The following is a 20570-nucleotide window of genomic DNA, read 5'->3' on the forward strand; positions in this document are numbered from 1 at the left end:
AAAGAACAGGAGTACTTGTGGCACCTTAGAGACTAACAAATTTGTTAGTCTCTAAGGTGCCACAAGTACTCCTGTTCTTTTTATGGCATATTGGCAAAGCCAGCCTGGCATAGAGGCGCAGTGCCATGCTTTGGAGAGCGTTAGCAATGGCATTATTGAGAGTAGGGCTGATTTTTCATTGTCTGACTTGTTCCTATTCTAAGGACACACACAACACATCCGAGCCAGCCTTTCTAGTGCATACAAAAAGGGGTCAGAGTGGTAGCCGTGTTAGTCCGTATCAGCAAAAACAACAAGGAGTCCTTGTGGCACCTTAGAGGCTAACAAATTTATTTGGGCATAAGCTTTTGTGGGCTAAAACCCACTTCATCAGATGTATGGAGTGAAAATTACAGCTGCAGGCATTATTATACTGACACATGAAGAGAAGGGAGTTGCCTTACCAAGTGGGGGGTGAGTGCTAACGAGCCAATTCAATTAAGGTGGAAGTGGGCTATTCTCAACAGTTGACAAGATTACACCTTGATTACATTGGCCTCATTAGCACTACAAAAGTTATTTTTCCTCCCTTGGTATTCACCCGTTCTTGTCAGCTGTTGAGAATAGCTCACTTCCATCTTAATTGAATTGGTTCGTTAGCACTGACCCCGCACTTGGTAAGACAACTCCCATCTTTTCATGTGCTGTGTATTTCACAGAATATCATAGAATATCAGGGTTGGAAGGGACCTCAGGGGTCATCTAGTCCAACCCCCTGCTCAAAGCAGGACCAATCCCCAGACAGATTTATACCTGCCTCTGTATTTTCCACTCCATGCATCTGATGAGGTGGGTTTTAGCCCATGAAAGCTTATGCCCAAATACATTTGTTAGTCTCTAAGGTGCCACAAGGACTCCTCGTTGTTTTTACCAAAAGGGGTGATTGCAGGCACACCTGTTTAACATTCTCACAAGGTTGCGCAAACAACGGGCCAAGCAAAGGACCATGGAGGAAAAGATCAAGTTGCTTGATCCTGATGGTTTCTTTATATAGATGTGCCAACCAAACCAACCAACCGAACTTGAAATCTGTGCTTACAGCAGGTATGATCTATGCGTTAGGTACAAAGGAGCTGTCACATTGAATCAGAGCACAGACCCCTCTACTCCTGCATTCTGCCTCTAGCTAGGGCTATTACCAGACGCCTCAGAAAAAGGGATAAATGGTGCACCCTGTCTATTCCAGTGATGGGGTGGGGGAGGTGCACTGGGGTGAAGAATTCCTTCTGGAGGCTGCAATCAGCTGAGGCCCTGTGGGTGAAATGCAGCCTCACCCCCATTTAAATCAATGGGAGTTAGATGCCCAACCCGAATGCTTGGGGATCTGATTAGCCTCAGCCCATTTCCCTAATACACATAGTTGCCAATGGACATTAGTAGCCATCAGATTATCCAGTCCTGCTCTTTTCAGTTTGTCTTAGTGGCTTCTGTTGTAACAGGAGAAATCAAGGCTGAGAATGGGGCGAAATGCAGGAGGGTATTTTTGAGCATGCTTGTCCTCTGGTCCAGGGGTGGCCAGACTGTGGCTCGTGAGCCACATGCGGCTCTTTTACCATTAAAGTGGGGCTTTAATGTGCCCCCATTCTCCACCTACCAGGCTGGGGGTGGGCGGAAAGCTCAGGACCTCTGCCTTGCAGTGATGTGGTGTGGTAGGGACTTCTACCTAGCATGAAGGGGGGTTTTGAGGCTTCTGCCCAGCGGGGAGGGGGTCTTGGGGCTTCAGCCCTGTGGGGCGCACCTGCCAGGGCTCGGGGCTTCAGCAGGAGCAGGGCTGAAGCCCCAACCCACAGCTCCCGAACTTCTGAAGATTGTCATATGGGGCTCGGAAGGCCAGTAAGCTCTGGTCTAATGTTACAGAGGGAAGGCGCTGCTGCTGTGGAGACGTACGTGAATAAAGAGAGAGAGGCAGACAGGAAGTATAGGACTCAGAGTTTCATGTTTCCCCATTTCTTTGTTCAGACCACCCTTTTCTTTCCAGGTCATTGTGATACATCCCCATGGGAGAATTCTTCCACCTCCGTTACCTAAAAGCAGCCCCATCTATTGAGCAAGCTGAAGCATGCAGTTTACACCCTTCTGATTCAGGTTGACAAGGCCAACATTTTCAGGAGTGGCTAGAGATTTGGGGTGCCTCCAGGGGTGAAAGTAACATAGAAGACTTACCGGTACGGGGGCCCGGCTCCGGGCCACTGGAAGGGGCGGGGCCTCGGGCGGAGGGGGCGGGGTTAGGGGGTCAGCCTCCCCCAGCCAGCCCATCCGCGCTGCCTTGGGGAGGCTGATCAAGGGTGCTTTTGGAGAAAGCAGGCCTTGCTAAATTGTCATGCTGGACACACGAAAACGGAGACATGCAAAATCACTAGCTGCCCTTGAAAATGCTGGACTAAGCCTTTAGTCAACATCATTCTAATGAACAGATTTTAAGGACAGAAGGGACCTATGATCAGGCATCAGCCTCCAGCATGCCCTTTTGTGGTCCTGCATGGCCTTGCAGCTAGGCAGCTCTCGGCTCCCTCTTGGTGCCTGCAATCATTTACTCCGACCTGGCTCCTGAGAATAAGCTACCCCTTTGTGTGGGTCTCATTTATTATCTCAGTATTAGCCCCTCAAGTCCAGCCCTTTGTCATGGACTGGGATGTGGGTACTCTGGCCTAGTGCTTAGAGCCGGAACCTGGCCTAATGGTTAGAGCCAGAACAGGAAGCAGAAGACAAGCCAAGGATCAGAGCCGGAGTCAGAAGCCAGGCCAGGGAGCAGGGCTGGAGCAGATCGGAGTGAGATAGGAGCAGGTCTGGAACAAGGCAGATACAGGAGACATCGCAGCTGCAGGTGTACGCATTGAGCAGCCGGCGACCTGACACTGCTACTGAGCTTAAAGCAGGCCTGTTGGCTCCTTGCAGCCAACAGGGTGGGCCGGCCAATCAGGTGATTCTGCTGCAGCTCAGCTGGGCTCATTAACTGACCTGAGCCAGCTAGCCCCAAGCTCAGCTGAGGGAACACAAACCCATCGTTCCATCTTCTGACCCTGGGGCTAAGGCCAACGAGCCTCCTCCCCAGGTTCGGGACTCCCCCGCCCTCCTCCTGGAGCTGGATTATGCTTCAGGCCAGCTATAACCCTCAGTCAGCTTCTCCCCAGCTGGCTCCGTTTTATTCTCTCCTTTCACCTGTTGGCTGGGACAGGTCAGCACGTGGACACCCTCTTCCTGTTAGCTCCTCTGGGAGCTCCTCTCCTTAGAAGCCTCCTCACAGTCCTCCAACAGAGCAGTGGTAGCCTTCTATCAGGTCCAGGCGCTCGTCAGTCAATTAGCTGCCAGCCAGCCACCTCAGCAGTTAATTATTTGCAAGTGGGCCATGTTGGCTTGTTCTCCTTAAAGAAGCCCATCACGAATAGATTGGACCCTGATTCTCCTTCAAGGGGCCATCCACCTTACGACGAGACCGATAACAATTGGCTACCCAAGTGTAGGACATTTTAGTAGGGTTATAGCCTACCTAATATATAGATTTATCAGCATACAAGAAATCAAAGTGTCATCCTTAAGGAATGTTTCTACTGGCCCCTACTAAATATGCATTGCTTCCTATGGCATATAAATGGCCAGGCTAGAAATTTCATGACTTTTCAGAGTGAGAAACTAGATCATCTTTCATATGAATCTCTTCCCCGAAACCTCAGTGGGCTTAGAAAAGCAGCATTCAGACCCAACGGAAGATCGAAATACCTGAGCTTTATGGCTGCACAAGCATAGATTCCCAGCCAACATCGCAATCTTTCTTTTTTCCATAAGTCAAATATTTTTATTGCGCTATGAAGTGACATACCCATCAGTTTATATAAATGGAAAACATTTCCAGGAACTGCTGTTACAGACTCCTCTTCCAATAACAAGAGCGGGGCGGCTGACCTTGGGTCTGATCCTAGAGTCCTTCTTCCTGTTAAACCCCGACTGGCTACAGTGAGAGTTTTGCCTAAGCAAAGACTTCAGGATCTGATTCTCGCTTATTATAACCACTGTGCAGGCTGGTATTCCAGCCCACAGAGCAGAATAGCGGAAAGACTGATGAACGTCTCTCCCACAGCTCTGCAGTTGGGGGTGGATTTCACTGTGACCTGATGCTCAGCATCCTGCCTGTATGAAGGCCAAATATTTACTGGCTAGTAAAGAAGACATTACAGCTGATGTTCTGCAAGACATCCTTCATTCATAAATCTCCTTGAATACAAGCCTCAATTAGATCCATCAGCTTGAAAGCTCTGTCCCCCTACCTGCACCCGCCACAGCTTCATGCCCCCATCTCTACATATCAAGTTCTCTAGACACCAGGGTACGTTGACACTCTGTTTTAAACTCAGAGCCCAGGGCTACCAACTCCTCTCGTGGGGCTCACGCTACGGCGCTAAAAACAGCTGTGTAGGTGTTGTAACTCTGCATGGAGCTCGGGCTCTGAAACCCAGAGACGGGGGTGGGCTTCAGAACCAGAGCGCCAGCCCGAGTCACAATGATCACATGGTTGTTTTTAGCGCTGCCGTGCGAACCCGCGTCCGCAGACCTGGGCTCCGAGACTCACTGCTGCACGTTTTACAAACACAGTGTAAACTTACCCATGATAGGCTCCTTAGACACACCTAAGACACTTAAAGGCTTGATCCAATGCCCACTGAAGACAGTGGAAAGATTCCCCACTGACTTCAGCAGGCTTTGATCAGGCCCAGCGCTCCCAGTGGGGCTTCGATGCAGCCTGGGGGATGCCTGTGAGTTGCCAGTGCAGCCATCAGTTGGCACAAAGCAGAGATATCCTTGCTCTGTTAAATCATCAGTCAGAATCAAAAAGGGCGTTTCTTAACCATAAATCTGATAAGGGGAAAAACACATGCAAATCATTATAGAAAACGAATTAAAGCGTTGCATCTGGGGATTACATTTGAGCAATTATCCTGTGCCTCTAACACACTATTAGTCTGTAGCAATGGCATTCTCTCCCATTTATTTGTATAACCTTTGCATAACTAACGCTGTGCGTATTTGCATATTATCCTATTGGAAAAAAACCCCCAGCACAAGAACCAAAAACATTCCCAAATGTTACATGTCTCCAAATTAAAATGCCTTTTTCAGGGCAAGCTTTGTCTTCATTAAATGGTTGTTAATCCTGAAAAGCTAGAAGACAGCTGTTCCCAAGTTGAATAAACACTGCCGTTTGCTAGAAAGGCTACAACCTGAAAATTTCTACAACACTCAAGACAAAATTAAAGCTTCAAAGCCAATGATGCAGTGAGGCAGAAAATGGATGGAACTGGAATCCAAGACTATAACATGGTTCAAAAAAGAACTAGATAAGTTCCTGGAGGATAGGTCCATCAATGGCTATTAGCCAGGATGGGCAGGGATGGTGTCCCTAGCCTCTGTTTGCCAGAAGCTGGGAATGGGTGACAGGGGATGGATCACTTGATGATTACCTGTTCTGTTCATTCCCTCTAGGGTACCTGGCATTGGCCACTGTCGGAAGACAGGATACTGGGCTAGATCGACCTTTGGTTTGACCCAGCAGGGCTGTTCTTATATTCTTATGGAGTCACTCTTCCAACTCAAGGTTCTCATGGGGAAACCTCAACAGGCACAGATGCCTACCAGAATCTTAAGAGAATTCCACAGGATACTTCACATATTCCCTGTTATGCCTTTCTGAGGGCAAGTTCAGAGCAAAATCCAGGTCTTTACTGTACATCTCAGATCGCTTATGTGCAATGCAGATCTTCATCAGTACTCGGTTCCTATGCAAGTCTCCCATCACCAGCAATAAAAAATATATATATATATGGAGATATACCTATCTCATAGAACTGGAAGGGAGCTGTAAAAGGTCATTGAGTCCAGCCCCTGCCTTCACTAGCAGGACTGAGTACTGATTTTGCCCCAGACCCCTAAGTGGCCCCCTCAAGGATTGAACCTACAACGCTGGGTTTAGTAGGCCAATGCTCAAACCACTGAGCTATCCCGCCCTTTGAATTGCTTGACAACCAAATCCACTCCAGTCTACCAATGTAAGAGAGATATTTTTGGGGACTGGATAGCTTGGAGAACTATTAAGCGCTCCAGATTCCAGATTCCAACATGACATAGGTCAGTAGTGACTGACGGCAGTTGCCATTTTGATATGCTGTGAAGTGAGTTTGATGGTCAGAGTCTAATTCCCAATGGACTATTCTACAGAGCCACCCGCACCATTGGCCCGCTTTTGTTGACAGTCTCAGCAGACAGGCCAACAGCTGAGGGTTTATGATTTTGTTTGAGCATTGCTGAAATTTTCAGGCTGAAGCATTCAGTGTGCATCTGACTTGGGAACACCTGTCTTTAATGGAGGCCCTTGGAGGAGGTCCCTTCGAGCCAGGGGTGAAGCATATTGATAGGGCAGGTATGCGAGGAGCATACTGGACCTGTTCTGGTGATGGAGGACATCAGCCTCAGGGCTGTCAATCCACCACCAACCCCTTTCAAAAAAGCCCAGAGCTGACCGCTTTGTACGCTCGGAGGCCTTAGCCAGTTCGGAGGGTGAGAATTCACTTCAGTCTTTACAGGAAGAGAGCTATTAATTAGCTCTTATCTTGCTGAACTATAAACAGAGGGTGATGTATAAACAGACTCCTCATTTAAACTGCATTAACCTTTTTCCTAGTTGGATTTTTAATTTCCATATGTTTGCTGCCTTCTCTTGTAAAACACGTCTTGATTTCTTCAAACTCTGACAAAGCAGCCCAGGCCCCAAATCTGGCCTTGAAACCCAACGTTGGTTATATGCACACGAAGCTGGAAACAAGAGTTGCTCTTCACTGAGGTTAAACTTTGTACGTCCTACGCACCAAGAATACATATAATGGGCGACACGGGTTTGCATGCAGTGATGCCGTACGCAACTGGCCAGATGAGCTTGCAGATCCTGACTTGGATGCATACATCATAGTGTATTGCATGAGTGAGTAAGTGCATGGGAGTTTGAAATCTGGGCCACCATTTCCCCTCGGGCTTTAACAGAAGTAGCAGCAATCACTTTTCCTATATAACAACTGAGTCTCAAAATGTGGGTCTCCACGATGAAAAATGGAAACCAGTGGTCTGGTCCTGCGAGGTGCTGAGCGCTGGCAGTCAGATTCTGAACTCACTTAACTCCCACTGAAGTGCACAAGAGCCACGTACCCTCACAACCAGGCATTTGGTACCTGGCAGACTCGACACCTAAAAGGTATAAGCAGGGGATGCCGTGGAATCCTGTCAATGCAGAAAATCACATCCCCCTTGCTCTGGCCATAAGTCCCGATCTTCAGCTAATCTTTGAGCTTTAACGGTCCCTTCTGTCTTCTTGCTCACTTCATTCACACCCAAGTATGCCATTAAAGCAATCTCCAAGCTTCCTAAGACTCCCACCCCTCTCTAATAAGCTCTGTTTATGGCGTTGCGCCTTGCTGCTCAGCACCGTAGACCAGAGAGCAGCTTGTCTGAATGCACGTTACGCAGCAGCCTGACAAATTACTTACAACAGATTTCACAGCTCTGTCGCTAATTCTCATGTTGCTTAAGGAATGAATGATTAGAAAGGGAATTGATTAGCAGTAATGAGATAATCAGATTAGGAACACAGTCGACTGACCTAGTCCTGCTTGCTTTGGCTTGTCTCGCTGGTAAATCCCCTCCATTTTTTAGCGCTGCTATTTCAATTAAACCAAGCTGTTTGTAAGCTGCAGCGGAGGAGGGAGGAATTGCTTTTTTGGGACCGTTACATAACGAACACAAGTCAGTGAGCAGCGATTCGCTAAAGGCTTTGCGGAGCGCCTCCCGGCACGCCCTCGGGGGCTCCAGAGCGCTCCACATGGGGAGACATTTGCCAGCGTCTGTAGGCTCTGAAAGCAAAACGAGGACAAGAACTTTCCTCTTGCTCTACTGTGAGAAAGTGCGTTGCTGCTGTAGGTAATGTTATTACTAGCTACCCAAGCTGCAGAGTCACTGCTTATCAGGCCAGAAGGGACTATTGTGATTACCTAGTCTGCGGTCCTGTGTAAACCAGGCCATAGGACTGATCTTTATCCATTCCTGTTTGAGACAGAGCATGTATCTTCTAGGAAACCAGCCAATCTTTATTTTAAAATTGCCAGGGGTGGAGAAGCCGCTATTCCTTTGGTCAATTGTTCCAGTGGTTAATTACCCTCACTGTTAAAAAAAAATGGCACCTTGTTTACAGTCTGAATTTTTCTACTTTCAACTTCCAGCCATTGGATTTTATTATACGTTGGTCTGCTAGATCAGAGAGCCCTCTGTTATCAAATTTCTGTTCCCCGTGCAGGTACCTTAGGCTGTGATCAAGTCGCCCCTTAACCTTCTCTTTGTTAAGCTTAACACACTGAGCTCTTGGAGTCACTAGAAGGCATATTTTCTAATCTTTCAGTCATTATTGTGGCTCCTCCCTGAATCATCAACATCCTTCTTGAACTGTGGACACCAAAACTAGTCACAGTATTTCAGCAGTGGTCGCCCCGGTGCCAATTACACAGGTAATAAAATCTCCCTGTTCTCCTGTTTCTACATCCAAGGATTGCATGAGCTCTTTCAGCCGCTGCATCGCACTGGGTGCTCATGTTCAGCTGATTATCCACAATCACCACCCGAGTCTTTTTCAGAGTCGTTGCTTCCCAGGAGAGAGGCCCCCCTCAACAATGTGATACATGCGAATATCATTCTGGGGTGTATTAACAGGAGGGTCGTATGTATGACACGGGAGGTCATTGTCCTGCTCTACTCGGCACTGGTGAGGTCTCAGCTGGAGCACTGTGCCCAGCTCTGGGTCTCACACTTTAAGAAAGCTGTGGACAAACTGGAGAAAGTCCAGAGAGAGCAAAAAAAACGATCAACGGTTTAGAAAACTTGACTTATTGGGAAAATGGATATTTTTGAGAAAAGAAGACTGAGAGGGGACCTAATAACAGTCTTCACATATGTTAAGGGCTGTTATAAAGAGAGAACAGTGATCAATTGTCTCCATGTCTTTAAAAGGGGTACAAAGAGGACCTGGGGAATTATAGACCAGTCAGCCTACCTTCAATACCTAGATTTTATTTAGCGTGTGCATAGTCGTCTAGCCAAGTGATGGCATCTTCAGTGGCATGATGCAGTTCTTCTAGGCCACCGCTGAACCTAGTCAGCAGGCATTCAACGTGCATCGTCTGTGTTGCACCACGGCTGCACAAAGGGCTGTCCCGAAGGCCCAAGCACTACTGGTTGGCTGCACAAAGACCTTGCCTGGTCCGGAACCTGTTCAACAGGGACCATTGGTGACGGGGCAGGTCAAAACCAGGCAGGGAAATTGCAGGGTCAGCGATGAGGGACTGGTTGGGGATTATAACTGATATCCACTCCACTCGCCAGAGTATTTCCGCCCTAACATCCTGGCGTGGTGGGTGAGACCATAATGGGCGACGTGATGGCAAACGTGCAGTTGGTGGTTTAAAAAGGTCACCGTGCAGCGGCAGGCTTGAGCTGGTGAGTAGATTCTCCAGTAACTTGCCAGTGGCAACCGCTCGTCTGATCTGAGGAGGCGCAATATTGCTCAGAACTGGGAGCCATGGGACTGGGGTCGGACGCAGGGTGCCGGAGATGATGCACATGGCAGCATGTAACTGCGTATCCACCAGTTCGGTGTGTGACAATTGACTCCAAACTGGTGTGCAGGCCTCCGCCAATGAATACGAGGTGGCAAGAGCTGACATCCGCAAAGTTGGAGCACGGGCACCCATGACAAACCTGCTATTTTGTTAAGAGGATTGTTGTGTGTCTTAACTTTAGCCTAGAAAGATACCTAGAAAGATACTGATGATTAAACAATCAGTTTGTAAGCATTTAGAGGATAATAGGGTAATAAGGAACAGCCTGCATGGATTTGTGAAGAACAAATCACTCCAAACCAACGTAATTTCCTTCTTTGACAGGTTACTGGCCTAGTGGATGGGGGAAGCAGTAGATGTGATATATCTTGATTTTGGTAAGGCTTTTGACACAGTACCACAAACTAGGGAAATGTGGTCTACACGGAATTACTATAAGGTTAGGTGCACAACTGAAAGACCATACTCGAAGAGTATGCTGTCAGACTGCAAGGGCTTAGCTAGTGGAGTCCCTTAGGAGTCAGTCCTGGGTCTGGTACTATTCTTTCATTAATGACTTGAATAATAGAGTGGATGGAGAGTATGCTTATAACCTTTGCAGATGACACCAGGCTGGGAGGGGTTGCAAGCACTTTGGAGGACAGGATTAGAATTCAGAATGACCTTGACAAACTGGAGAATTGGGTTGAAATCAACAAGATGAAATTCAATAAAGATAAGTGCTAAGTACTTCACTTAGGAAGGAAAAATCAAATGCAAAAAACACAAAATGGGGAATAACTGGCCAGGTGGTGTACTGCTGAAAGGGATCTGGGGGCTATAGTGGATCACAAATTGAATACAAGTCAACAATGTGGTGCAGCTGCTAACAACGTGAATATCATTCTGGGCTGCATCAACAGAAGTGTCATATGTAAGACACGGGCAGTAACGGTCCCGCTCTACTCAGCACTGCTGAGGCCTGAGCTGAAGAACTGTGTCCAGTTCTGGGTGCCTCACTTTACAAAAGCTGGGGCCAAATGGGAAAGAGTCCAGAGGAGCGCTACAACAATGCAAAAAGGTTTAGAAAACCTGACTGATGAGGAAAGGTTAAAAAAAAAAAAAAAAGGGGGCATGTTTAGTCTTGAGAAAAAGAGACTGAGGGCGGAGCTGATAACAATCTTCAAATATGTTAAGGGCTGTTATAAAGAGGACAGGGATCAATTGTTTTTCATGTCCACTGATGGTAGGACAAGAAGTGATGGTCTTAGTCTGCAGCAAGGGAGATTTAGATTAAGTATTAGGGAAAACTCTCACACTATAAGGGTAGTTCAGCTCTGGAACAGGCTTTCAAGGGAGCTCGTGGAATTCCCATTATTGGAGGGTTTTAAAAACAGGCTGGACAAACACCTGTCAGGGATGGTCCAGGTTTACTTGGTGCTGCCTCAGCTCAGGGGGCTGGACTTGATGACTTCTCAGGGTCTCTCCCAGCCCTACATTTCTATGACTCTAGGATAGCTGCAATTGAAGGGCCGGGGTGGGAGGAGGGGTCAATAGGGGGCCAGATTTCATTCACAAGCTCCTAAAGGGATTTCTAAAATGATGAAAAGTGACTTTGAAGTGATGCCTCAGGAAATTGAGCTGCAAAGTTTAAAAGGATACTGTCAAAGACTTGGTAGGAAATCTCTCTTCATAACAAGAGTCGATGTAGGACATATTAACATATGGAGCTACTTTCCATCCCCCAGGGTAGATGAACATTTTGGTTTGTATTAAACAACAGCAACAACATTGAGTATTATTATTTCCTTTGATGAAAAACAAACTGAAGCATTTCCTAGAGAAAAGGACAGTAGGACAACTTCCCCTTGAGTAGCTTTTGCGCAGTGAAGCTCCTAAAACACAGGTGTCATAGAAGCTGGGAATGGGCAACAGGTGATGGATCACTTGATGGTTACCTGTCCCTCTGGCAGGGCTGGCGCAACCCATTAGGCGACCTAGGTGGAACAGAAGCAGAGGTAGGAAGTGACCCAGGGAACAGGCGTAAGGGCGCCCATTCCGAGGCCATGTAGCTGGACTATTATTTTGATGGGTCTTGGGTTAGAACCTGGTGGAATAGGGCGGGCCCAGGTTACCCTACCCTCAGCCACTGACTTACACTACTAGACGACACTACCACAGACTCTAGCTGCTATGCAAGGCAGCCACTGATTCTCGCTATTGGGCCACATAATCCTGAGTATCGCCACTAGGAGGTACCGCTAGCCTTAGACACAACCCCCCCCAACACACCCTGCCAATGGCTATAGATCAAGCGACAACATCCAAAGCTGCCACTTATTTCTATGACTTGGAGGATCAGGGGGCATCTGCATCAGACTCAGACTTAAGAATTGTTGGGAAACAATTTCTCAGTGATCCATTGCAGGAACTGTATCCACTGCATAGATACCCAACAGCTGCTAAGTTTTTGATCTAATTTAAAGAATTTTTTTACTTCAAGGTCCCAGAAACAAAGACAAGGTTTTCATCTCGAGGCCAAAAGACCAAAAACATCAAGACACTTGATCACGGCCTTGGATACTACCTACACTTGACCAGAGCTCGGAGAGCCAAGACACTGCCAAGCTCTGCTCCTGTGGAAAGACTATTCTGTAGCACTGGAGAAATTCTTCTGCCAAGAAAGAACCAACATCAGGATGATATGTTCGAGATTATGCTATTATTGAAGAAAAATGCCCATTTTATGGAATGATATGCTGTCTGTATACACACACACACACACACACACACAGGAAAGGAAATTTATAAGTTTATTTACATTTTTAAGAGATTTTTTTTCATTAATTGTTGCTCTTTTCCTTCTCTTCCACTGTGTGCTTACATTATTTAGGTAGTTGACCATATACGGAGCAGAAAATTGCAGTGAACATGGGAGTTGAAAGTACTTGAGCTTACAGTGGAACTTTTATGTATAAAGACTAGGGTTGTCAAGTGATTAAAAAAATTAATCGCGATGAATCACACTGTTAAAGAATAATAGAATACCAATTGAAATGTATTACATATTTTTGGATGTTTTTCTACATTTTCAAATATATTGATTTCAGTTACAACACAGAATACCAAATGTACAGGGCTCACTATATTTTATCATTTTTATTATGAACATTTGCACTGTAAAAATGATAAACAAAGAAATAGTATTTTTCAATTCACCTCGTACAAGTACTGTAGTGCAATCTCTTTATAGTGAAAGTGCAACTTACAAATGTAGATTTTTTTTTTGCACTCAAAAAACAAAACAATGTTAAACTTTAGCGCCTACAAGTCCACTCAGTCCTACTTCTTGTTCAGCCAATCGCTAAGACAAACAAGTTTGTTTACATTTATGGGAGATAATGCTGCCCGCTTCTTGCTTACAGTGTCACCTGAAAGTGACAACAGGTGTTTGCTTGGCATTGTTGTAGCCGGCATTGCAAGGTATTCACATGCCAGATGCGCTAAAGATTCATATGTATTGGTATTCATATTAAATTGGCATTCTATTGTTTAAGAGTGTGATTAAAAGTCTGATTAATCGTGATTAATTTTTTTAATCGTGATTCTTTTTGAGTTAATTGCGTGAGTTAAGTATTTATTAGGGCTGTCGATTAATCGCAGTTAAGTACTATTTCCACGGCACACTTATACTTATAAATACTTCTGTAACGGTGCACTTGGCACTTCTACATAAGTCCTTTTTACATAAGCCTCAGGGTACAATCACAATTAGCTCTAAGCACCTTTACTGGCTGTCTCAGCAGTGAGACTTGGATTGTGTCTGCACTGCAATCAGGAGGTGTGACACACCTGAGCTAGCTTGGATCAGTGCCTAGAGGACCAGCAAGTGTAACATGGGAAGCTTCATAAAATGGGGAATGTTTTCCTAGGAGGTGCATGGAAAAATCTCTCAGGTATGTCTATCCGTGCTGCAGTCACACCTTCCAACTGCAGTGTAGACATGCCCTTAATGGAAACGGATTGGTTCTCTCCGTTTTTACGGTGGTCTTTCCACTCAGGAATGAGGGACATTGGTGCTCTGCTCTGGCCCATTCTGTACCTGTTCTCCGGAAACCTAGAGGACTTTTGCTGCCAGGCCTGACAATTAGGCACCTGCTGCCAGCTCTGAAAATACAGGGGCGGGGGAATTTGAACAGAAACCCAGCTACCATTTGACTTCTACCAATACAGCCCCCCTCCCCCCGCATAATACCTGGCCATCCAGCAGCATGTTAATGCAGCCCTGATTGTTTCTTAGTGGAAAACTACTTGAATATCTAGAGGTAAGCGGTAGTGATCAATAACAGTGCCACCACAGGGTGTTCTTGATTAATCATTTGCCACTGGCTTAATCTAACAAGTCAAACAGATTAATCCCCTTTCATCAATACGCCAATAATGGCTCCTCCATCCACTGTTATTTCCAGTTTCCCACTGATCATGTGTGTTTTTAATTCCACTCATTTAATTAGAAAGGATAATAAATTAGTTGTTTAACCACAGCGGATTTTCTTTCTGCCAACAGGATGCAGTGTGTGCAGAAGATAGATAACACACAAACCCACTCATACATCAATGTATTCTATTAAAGGTGGCAGGGGGCCTTATTCGCTTTCTGTTCTCCCTTTCCCATGTGCCAGAATCCTGCTAGCTATGGAGCCATCTCATGACGGGTTTAACAGAGATGTTATGTGCTAGGATTTTTCTGGCAGTTTGTTTAGTGGAAATGGTAATCATTTTAATATATGGGAGTGCTGCTATACTTCGTGGCGGCTGCTTCTGATCTCTCTCCCCATCTCTCTCACTCATACACACACAGTCAATCTTTGCAGTACTGCTGTCAGTTACATAACTGATGCAATAGCTTAGCGCCAACCTAGGAGAGTCGCTTTTTTGCCACCTGTGCTCACACACTGCACGCTAAACCCTGACGTGCACACGCACAAGGCTAGACACTTGACAGGGAGACATAAGCTGCACGGAAGCACACAGGGACTCGCTGCATGCTTAAATATTCAGTGGCACAGGGAGAGGGATTAGGATTGTGGGTAGGTGCCCTTGCTATCAGGCTATAGAGGCATTCTCTTGCTTGCTCAATGACTACAAGTATTTCAGACCAAGTGGAACAGCTTCAACAGGAAAAAATGAGAGCGCTTCCTTGCCCCCACTTCACAGTAGCCTATAGCCTGGTGTGTAGGGTACTTACCTGCAACATAGAACAGTGGTTCTCAACCAGGGGTACGTGTACCTCTGGGGGTACTCAGAAGTCTTCCAGGGGGTACATCAACTCATCTAGAGATTTGCCTAGTTTTCCAACAGGCTACATAAAAAGCACTAGCGAAGTCAGTACAAACTAAAATTTCATACAGACAATGACTTGTTTATACTGCTCTATACACTGAAGTGTAAGTACAATATTTATATTCCAGTTGATTTACGTTATAATTATATGGTAAACATGAGAAAGTCAGCAATGTTTCAGTAACAGTGTGGCTGTGAGTCTTTTCTATTTTTATGTCTGATTTTGCAAGCAAGCAGTTTTGAAGTGAGGTTAAACGTGAGGTACGCAAGACAAATCAGACTCCTGCAAGGAGTACACTAGTCTGGAAAGGTTGAGAGCCACTGGGAGACCCACGTTCAGGAAGGGATAGCTCAGTGAGTGAGTATCGATCTGCTAAACCCAGGGTTGTGAGTTCAATCCTTGAGAGAGTCATTTAGGGATTTGGGGCAAACATCTGTCAGGGACGGTACTTGGTCCTGCTATGAAGGCAGGGCACTAGACTCAATGACGTTTCAAGGTCCCTTCCAGCTCTATGAGATAGGTATATCTCCATATAACAAATCCCTGCTCTACAGTACAGACTTGAACCAACATTTCTCTACTCCCAGGCTATAATCACGGAGCCAAAGGTGCAGGCGGCGCCCCCCTAGCAGAGCTTTGTGAATCTAGCCCTTCATTTCCTTTGCTTTTATTAAAAACACCTGGAACGTTTTGTTCGACCTGACCCGAAATGTTTTTGGATTTTTCAGACCAGCCAGCAAACCAGAAAATCAGTTCCTGGGCCAGCTTTCCTAGCGAGCAGGCCTGGCAACATTGCACGTGTATTCACACACACACAGACACTGCACACCGAACTCATGCAAACACCCGCCGGCTGCCTAGCCAAAGACACTCCCGACTGCACATGCGCTGTCATCTCAGAAGCCGTCCCACTTAGTGAAATCAGCTGAAGTCCCTGCAGAAATATAGATTTGTTTCAAGCCAGTAGTTTAATGTGGCACCATGAAAAATCAGAATTCATTTAGACACTTGTTAGTAACGATGGACATTAATGGGGTGCAACGTTGTCCATGTACCATGCTCAATATGGACCTTACCTAGGTTGTGGCATTGTAATATTAATGAAAATGTAACACCGACAGACCCGGGTTGGCAGGTGGGATTGAACCTGGGACCTCTGAAGCTTAATGCATGAGCCTCTACTGCATGAGTTAAAAGCCACACGGCCCATAGCGCAGGCTCTGGCAGACTCATTAATCTCTAAGTGGTCTCGTGCCATTAGAGGGAACAGAACACCACACCCAGGTGGTGTGTGGGTTACAAAAACCTGAGCGGGTGTCAGCAGACTCCAAACCTTTCCCTGAATTCAATGGAGCTACGCCAGGGATGACCTTGGCATTTGTACATGGTTATTTAAGGAGCAAATCTGTGCAGAATGCCACATTCTGTCTTTAGCTTAACTAAGAGAGCGAGACAGAAAGGAGTTTTTAGTAGGTACAGCGGAGTTTTGGTGGCAGCCCCAGCGGCAAAGCACAGCGAGCCCGGCGCATTATTGACACTCTGATGAGTTCACGGGCTCTGACAGACACACGACAGGAGGCGGGAAGCGAATTCCATGCCCTGGATGCTCCGTTCCACTCCCCGTCCCTCCACAATGATCAGATTGTTCATTGTCATTGTGGGCATGTATATCACTGCTCCTTAAGCCTCCTTTCATCATGAGAACAGGTTCTGTGACTTGAGAGAGGCACTCCAGGAGGCCAAGTTAAACACACTCGACCGACTCCTGCTGCTCTAAGAACACTGGGTGGGGCCAATATAATCAAACTCCACACCACCACCACAACAGATTTCACTGTGTGCATGATTTCTAGGCCAGGCTGATCTATGCTCAGGTCAGGTGTGCAGGGCATACAAGAAATTGCACGGCTGCCAGAGATGACACGTAACTGCGGATGGTGGGCGGGCATAATTGAAAGGCTCTGGGTGGGCATGTGACCGCTCCACACATAGCCTCTGCCTCCAGCCCTTGACTCATTGCAGGGGGCGGTCTGCAAGGCAGGCCACGGGAAGCACCGGGACTCTAGCAGCAGGGAAGGAGAAGCAGCCTCATGGAGCGAGATGAGGGGGAGGAGCTCAGCCAGCCACTCCCTCCTTGTGATTCACAGACACATGGTGAGTGCCGCTGCCAAGGGGAGCCGCTGCCTCCTTGCTGCTGGGGGTCCCAGTGGGAGGCAGCCCGAGAAATCTAGGGGGCCACGTGACCCTGTGTGCCCCCCAATGCGTCGCCTCTGATGGCTGCACCGGGGTCACTTGGAATAGCAGCTCTGGCATTCTCTGCACCCTGGGGAGCACGGGGGCTGTTCCCTCCAGCACCCGCAAGAGAGGAGGATACCGCAAAAGGGGAGGACTCATACCTCTGCCTCGCCCCTTCCCCCCGAGGTGGGACGGAGGGGAGCAAACTAACAGATGCAGCAAATGGCCAAGACTCAGCCCAGCACAAACACGGAAGTTGTGGAGTTGAGTTGAACTCGAGAGTTTTGGGTCTTCCAGCTCCCAGAGAGGAGCAGGATATGTGGTAGGAAGGACGCAGTGAGCAGGTCACTGCCCAGCTCTCGGCATGTGGAGTCTGCAAAGATCCATCCCTTACCTACTGTCTGATTGTCCAGGCCGGAGTCCGCCAGGCATTTCTCATGCTCGTGTTCGATCGCCAGCATGATGATGCACTCAGGATGTGTGCTTGACACCTACAGAAAGGGCAGAGAGAGAGAGAGAGAGAGACTGTCAGTAAATTATTGGCCCATCCATTCTCCATGGCACATTTATAGCTAAAGACACTCCCCTGGGCCAAGCAAAAAAGATAAAACAGATTGAACCAAGTGTCTTTTTATGACTGTTTAGGAGAAATAGCTGAGTAACCTAATGGCGGCCGAAGGAATATGACTTAACTCAGGCAGCGTTGCTCCTGTCTGCCTTAAACAGCCCTAGCTATCGGATTGTGCTCCACTACCAATTGACAGCACTTACGTTTTCTTGTTCACTCCGGGGACGTCTATACAGCAGCTAAACACCTGTGGCTGGTCGGGGTCAACTGACCGGTCTTGGGCTGCAGGGCTGTAAAATTGCTGTGTAGATGTTCAGGCTTGGGCTGGAGCCCAAGCTCTGGGACCCTGCATGGGGGAGGGTCCCAGAGCCCCGAGCCTGAATGTCTACATAGCAGTTTTTAGGCTACCAGGGCTTGGGCTAGCAGGGTTGAGTCAGCTGACCCTTACCAGCTGCGAGTCTTTTATTGCAGTGTAGACGCACCATCAGAGCCCTGCTGGACTGGCTTGACATGAACAATGGTACCGAGGCGTTTCGGATGGGAGGCTAGAAATTCACACTGAGCCTGTCCCTACCATGACGCTTTCCCCATATTTACATAGCGTGCTTAGTGAATGACAATTCGCTGCCCCAGCTCCCCAGAATTACAGCTGTGAACTCAAGCAACTAAAAAAAAACAACCCAGGAAATTCCTAATGTTAAGATTGTTCCAGCAGTTTTTACTTGGCCAGACTGTGTACTAGGATTTATATTATAGTAGGGTCTAATGGACCAGGTAAAGAATCAGAGACCCTTTGTCCTGTATATTTTATAAGATACAGTAATAGCTAAGTATATTGCATGAAGGTTTACATTTAACAAAGGAATAAGGAGTTGGATGGATACTCTCTCTCTCTCACACACACACACACACACACACACACACACACACAGTTGTGTTAACATTACCAGCACCTTATTGATTTAGGTGAAATTCCTAACTTTGTTTATTATTTCTATTGCTGTAGCACCTCCAAGCCTCACTGGGGGATCAGGGTCTCATTGTGCAAGGTGCTGTACGAACACGTAACAACAGACAGAGAAACATCGAGAGAAAACAACTGACGACAACACGCAAGCTAGGAACAGCCAATGTGACAAGGAAAGGATGAGCCTAGAAGTGTAATGAGCAGCAGTCATCGCCCTCCCGCTGCCTAACTCTTGTAGGTAAAAAGGAGAAAGGCGAGACTTGAAGGCAGGAAGAGCCATTTAGTAGCTGATCTCACAATCTTAGCGAGACGATAAAGTATTTTTAAAAAGTAAATATTTTTATTTGCAGAAAAATTTGACCTCCAGATTTTTTCTTTGTTGTCTTATGCTGTTTACTCCACTGGCAAAGTTTGTCAATTATTTTCCCACCTCACTGTTTTCCAGTATAGTTTATAAACTGGGAGAGCTAGTGAATTCTTTGAGCTAACAGCTGTTTTCTGTGTATGGTATTGTAAGTGCAGTTCTTTGGGGTAAATTATCGTCACTTCTCAGGTTAACTCCCTTTTTCTCATCATCATTAATCCTCTCTCACCTAAACTCTTATCTAATGTCCTCTCTTATGTAGGGCTTGGGCCTGATCTACACTATAGAGTTAGGTTGACATAAGGCAGCTTACGTCAACCTATCTCTGTAAACGTCTACACTAAAAAGTAGCTCCCACCTATGTAACTCGCCCACTACACTGACTTAACTCCACCTCCGTGAGAGGCCTTGCGCTTATGTCAATGTAGCTATGTTGACGCAGTGTCGGTGTAGACACTGCGTTGCTTACATCAACGGTTGCTGCCTTTCAGAAACTGTCCCACAATGCCCCACACTGGCAGTCAAAAAAGCAAACACAATGTTAGGAATCATTAAAAAAAGGGATAGAGAATGAGATGGAGAATATCTTATTGCCCTTATATAAATCCATGGTACGCCCACATCTTGAATACTGCGTACAGATGTGGTCTACTCATCTCAAAAAAGAGATGAGGGGGGAGGGCTAGCTCAGTGGTTTGAGCATTAGCCTGCTAAACCCAGGATTGTGAGTTCAATCCTTGAGGGGGCCATTTGGGGATTTAGTTAGGGATTGGTACTGCTTTGAGCAGGGGGTTGGAGTAGATGACCTCCTGAGGTCTATTCTATGATTGATATTCTAAGATATACTGGCATTAGAGAAGGGCAACTAAAATGATTAGGGGTTTGGAATGGGTCCCATATGAGGAGAGATTAAAGAGGCTAGGACTTTTCAGCTTGGAAAAGAGGAGACTGAGGGGGGGATATGATAGAGGTATATAAAATCATGAGTGGTGTGGAGAAAGTGAATAAGGAAAAGTTATGCACTTGTTCCCATAATATAAGAACTAGGGGCCACCAAATGAAATTAATGGGCAGCAGGTTTAAAACAAATAAAAGGAAGTTCTTCACACAGCACACAGTCAACCTGTGGAACTCCTTGCCTGAGGAGGTTGTGACTATATCAGGGTTTAAAAGAGAACCAGATAAATTCATAGAGGTTAAGTCCATTAATGGCTATTAGCCAGGATGGGTAAGGAATGGTGTCCCTAGCCTTTCTTTGTCAGAGGGTGGAGATAGATGGCAGGAGAGAGATCACTTGATCATTACCTGTTGGGTTCACTCCCTCTAGGGCACCTGGCATTGGCCACTGTCGGCAGACAGGATACTGGGCTGGATGGACCTTTGGTCTGACCCAGTATGGTCATTCTTATGTTCTTATGCCTCAGTTGGGT

General features: G+C 46.6%; 1 protein-coding gene across 1 annotated transcript in view; it reads right to left on the minus strand.

The window, feature by feature from the left end:
• The window catches only part of VIPR1 (vasoactive intestinal peptide receptor 1), a 117190-nt gene extending 99467 nt beyond the window's left edge, over positions 1 to 17723 (minus strand). Inside the window, exon 1 of the mRNA XM_024211855.2 lies at positions 17636 to 17723. Within this exon, the coding sequence (XP_024067623.1) occupies positions 17636 to 17702 (67 nt within the window). The 5' untranslated portion in view covers positions 17703 to 17723. The remainder of the gene's footprint in view (positions 1 to 17635) is intronic.
• Positions 17724 to 20570: the final 2847 nt, after the last annotated feature.

The sequence above is a fragment of the Terrapene carolina genome, unplaced genomic scaffold (genome assembly GCF_002925995.2).
Source record: "Terrapene carolina triunguis isolate 2854851 unplaced genomic scaffold, T_m_triunguis-2.0 Scaffold111, whole genome shotgun sequence".
In the NCBI taxonomy this organism is placed as follows: domain Eukaryota; kingdom Metazoa; phylum Chordata; order Testudines; family Emydidae; genus Terrapene; species Terrapene triunguis.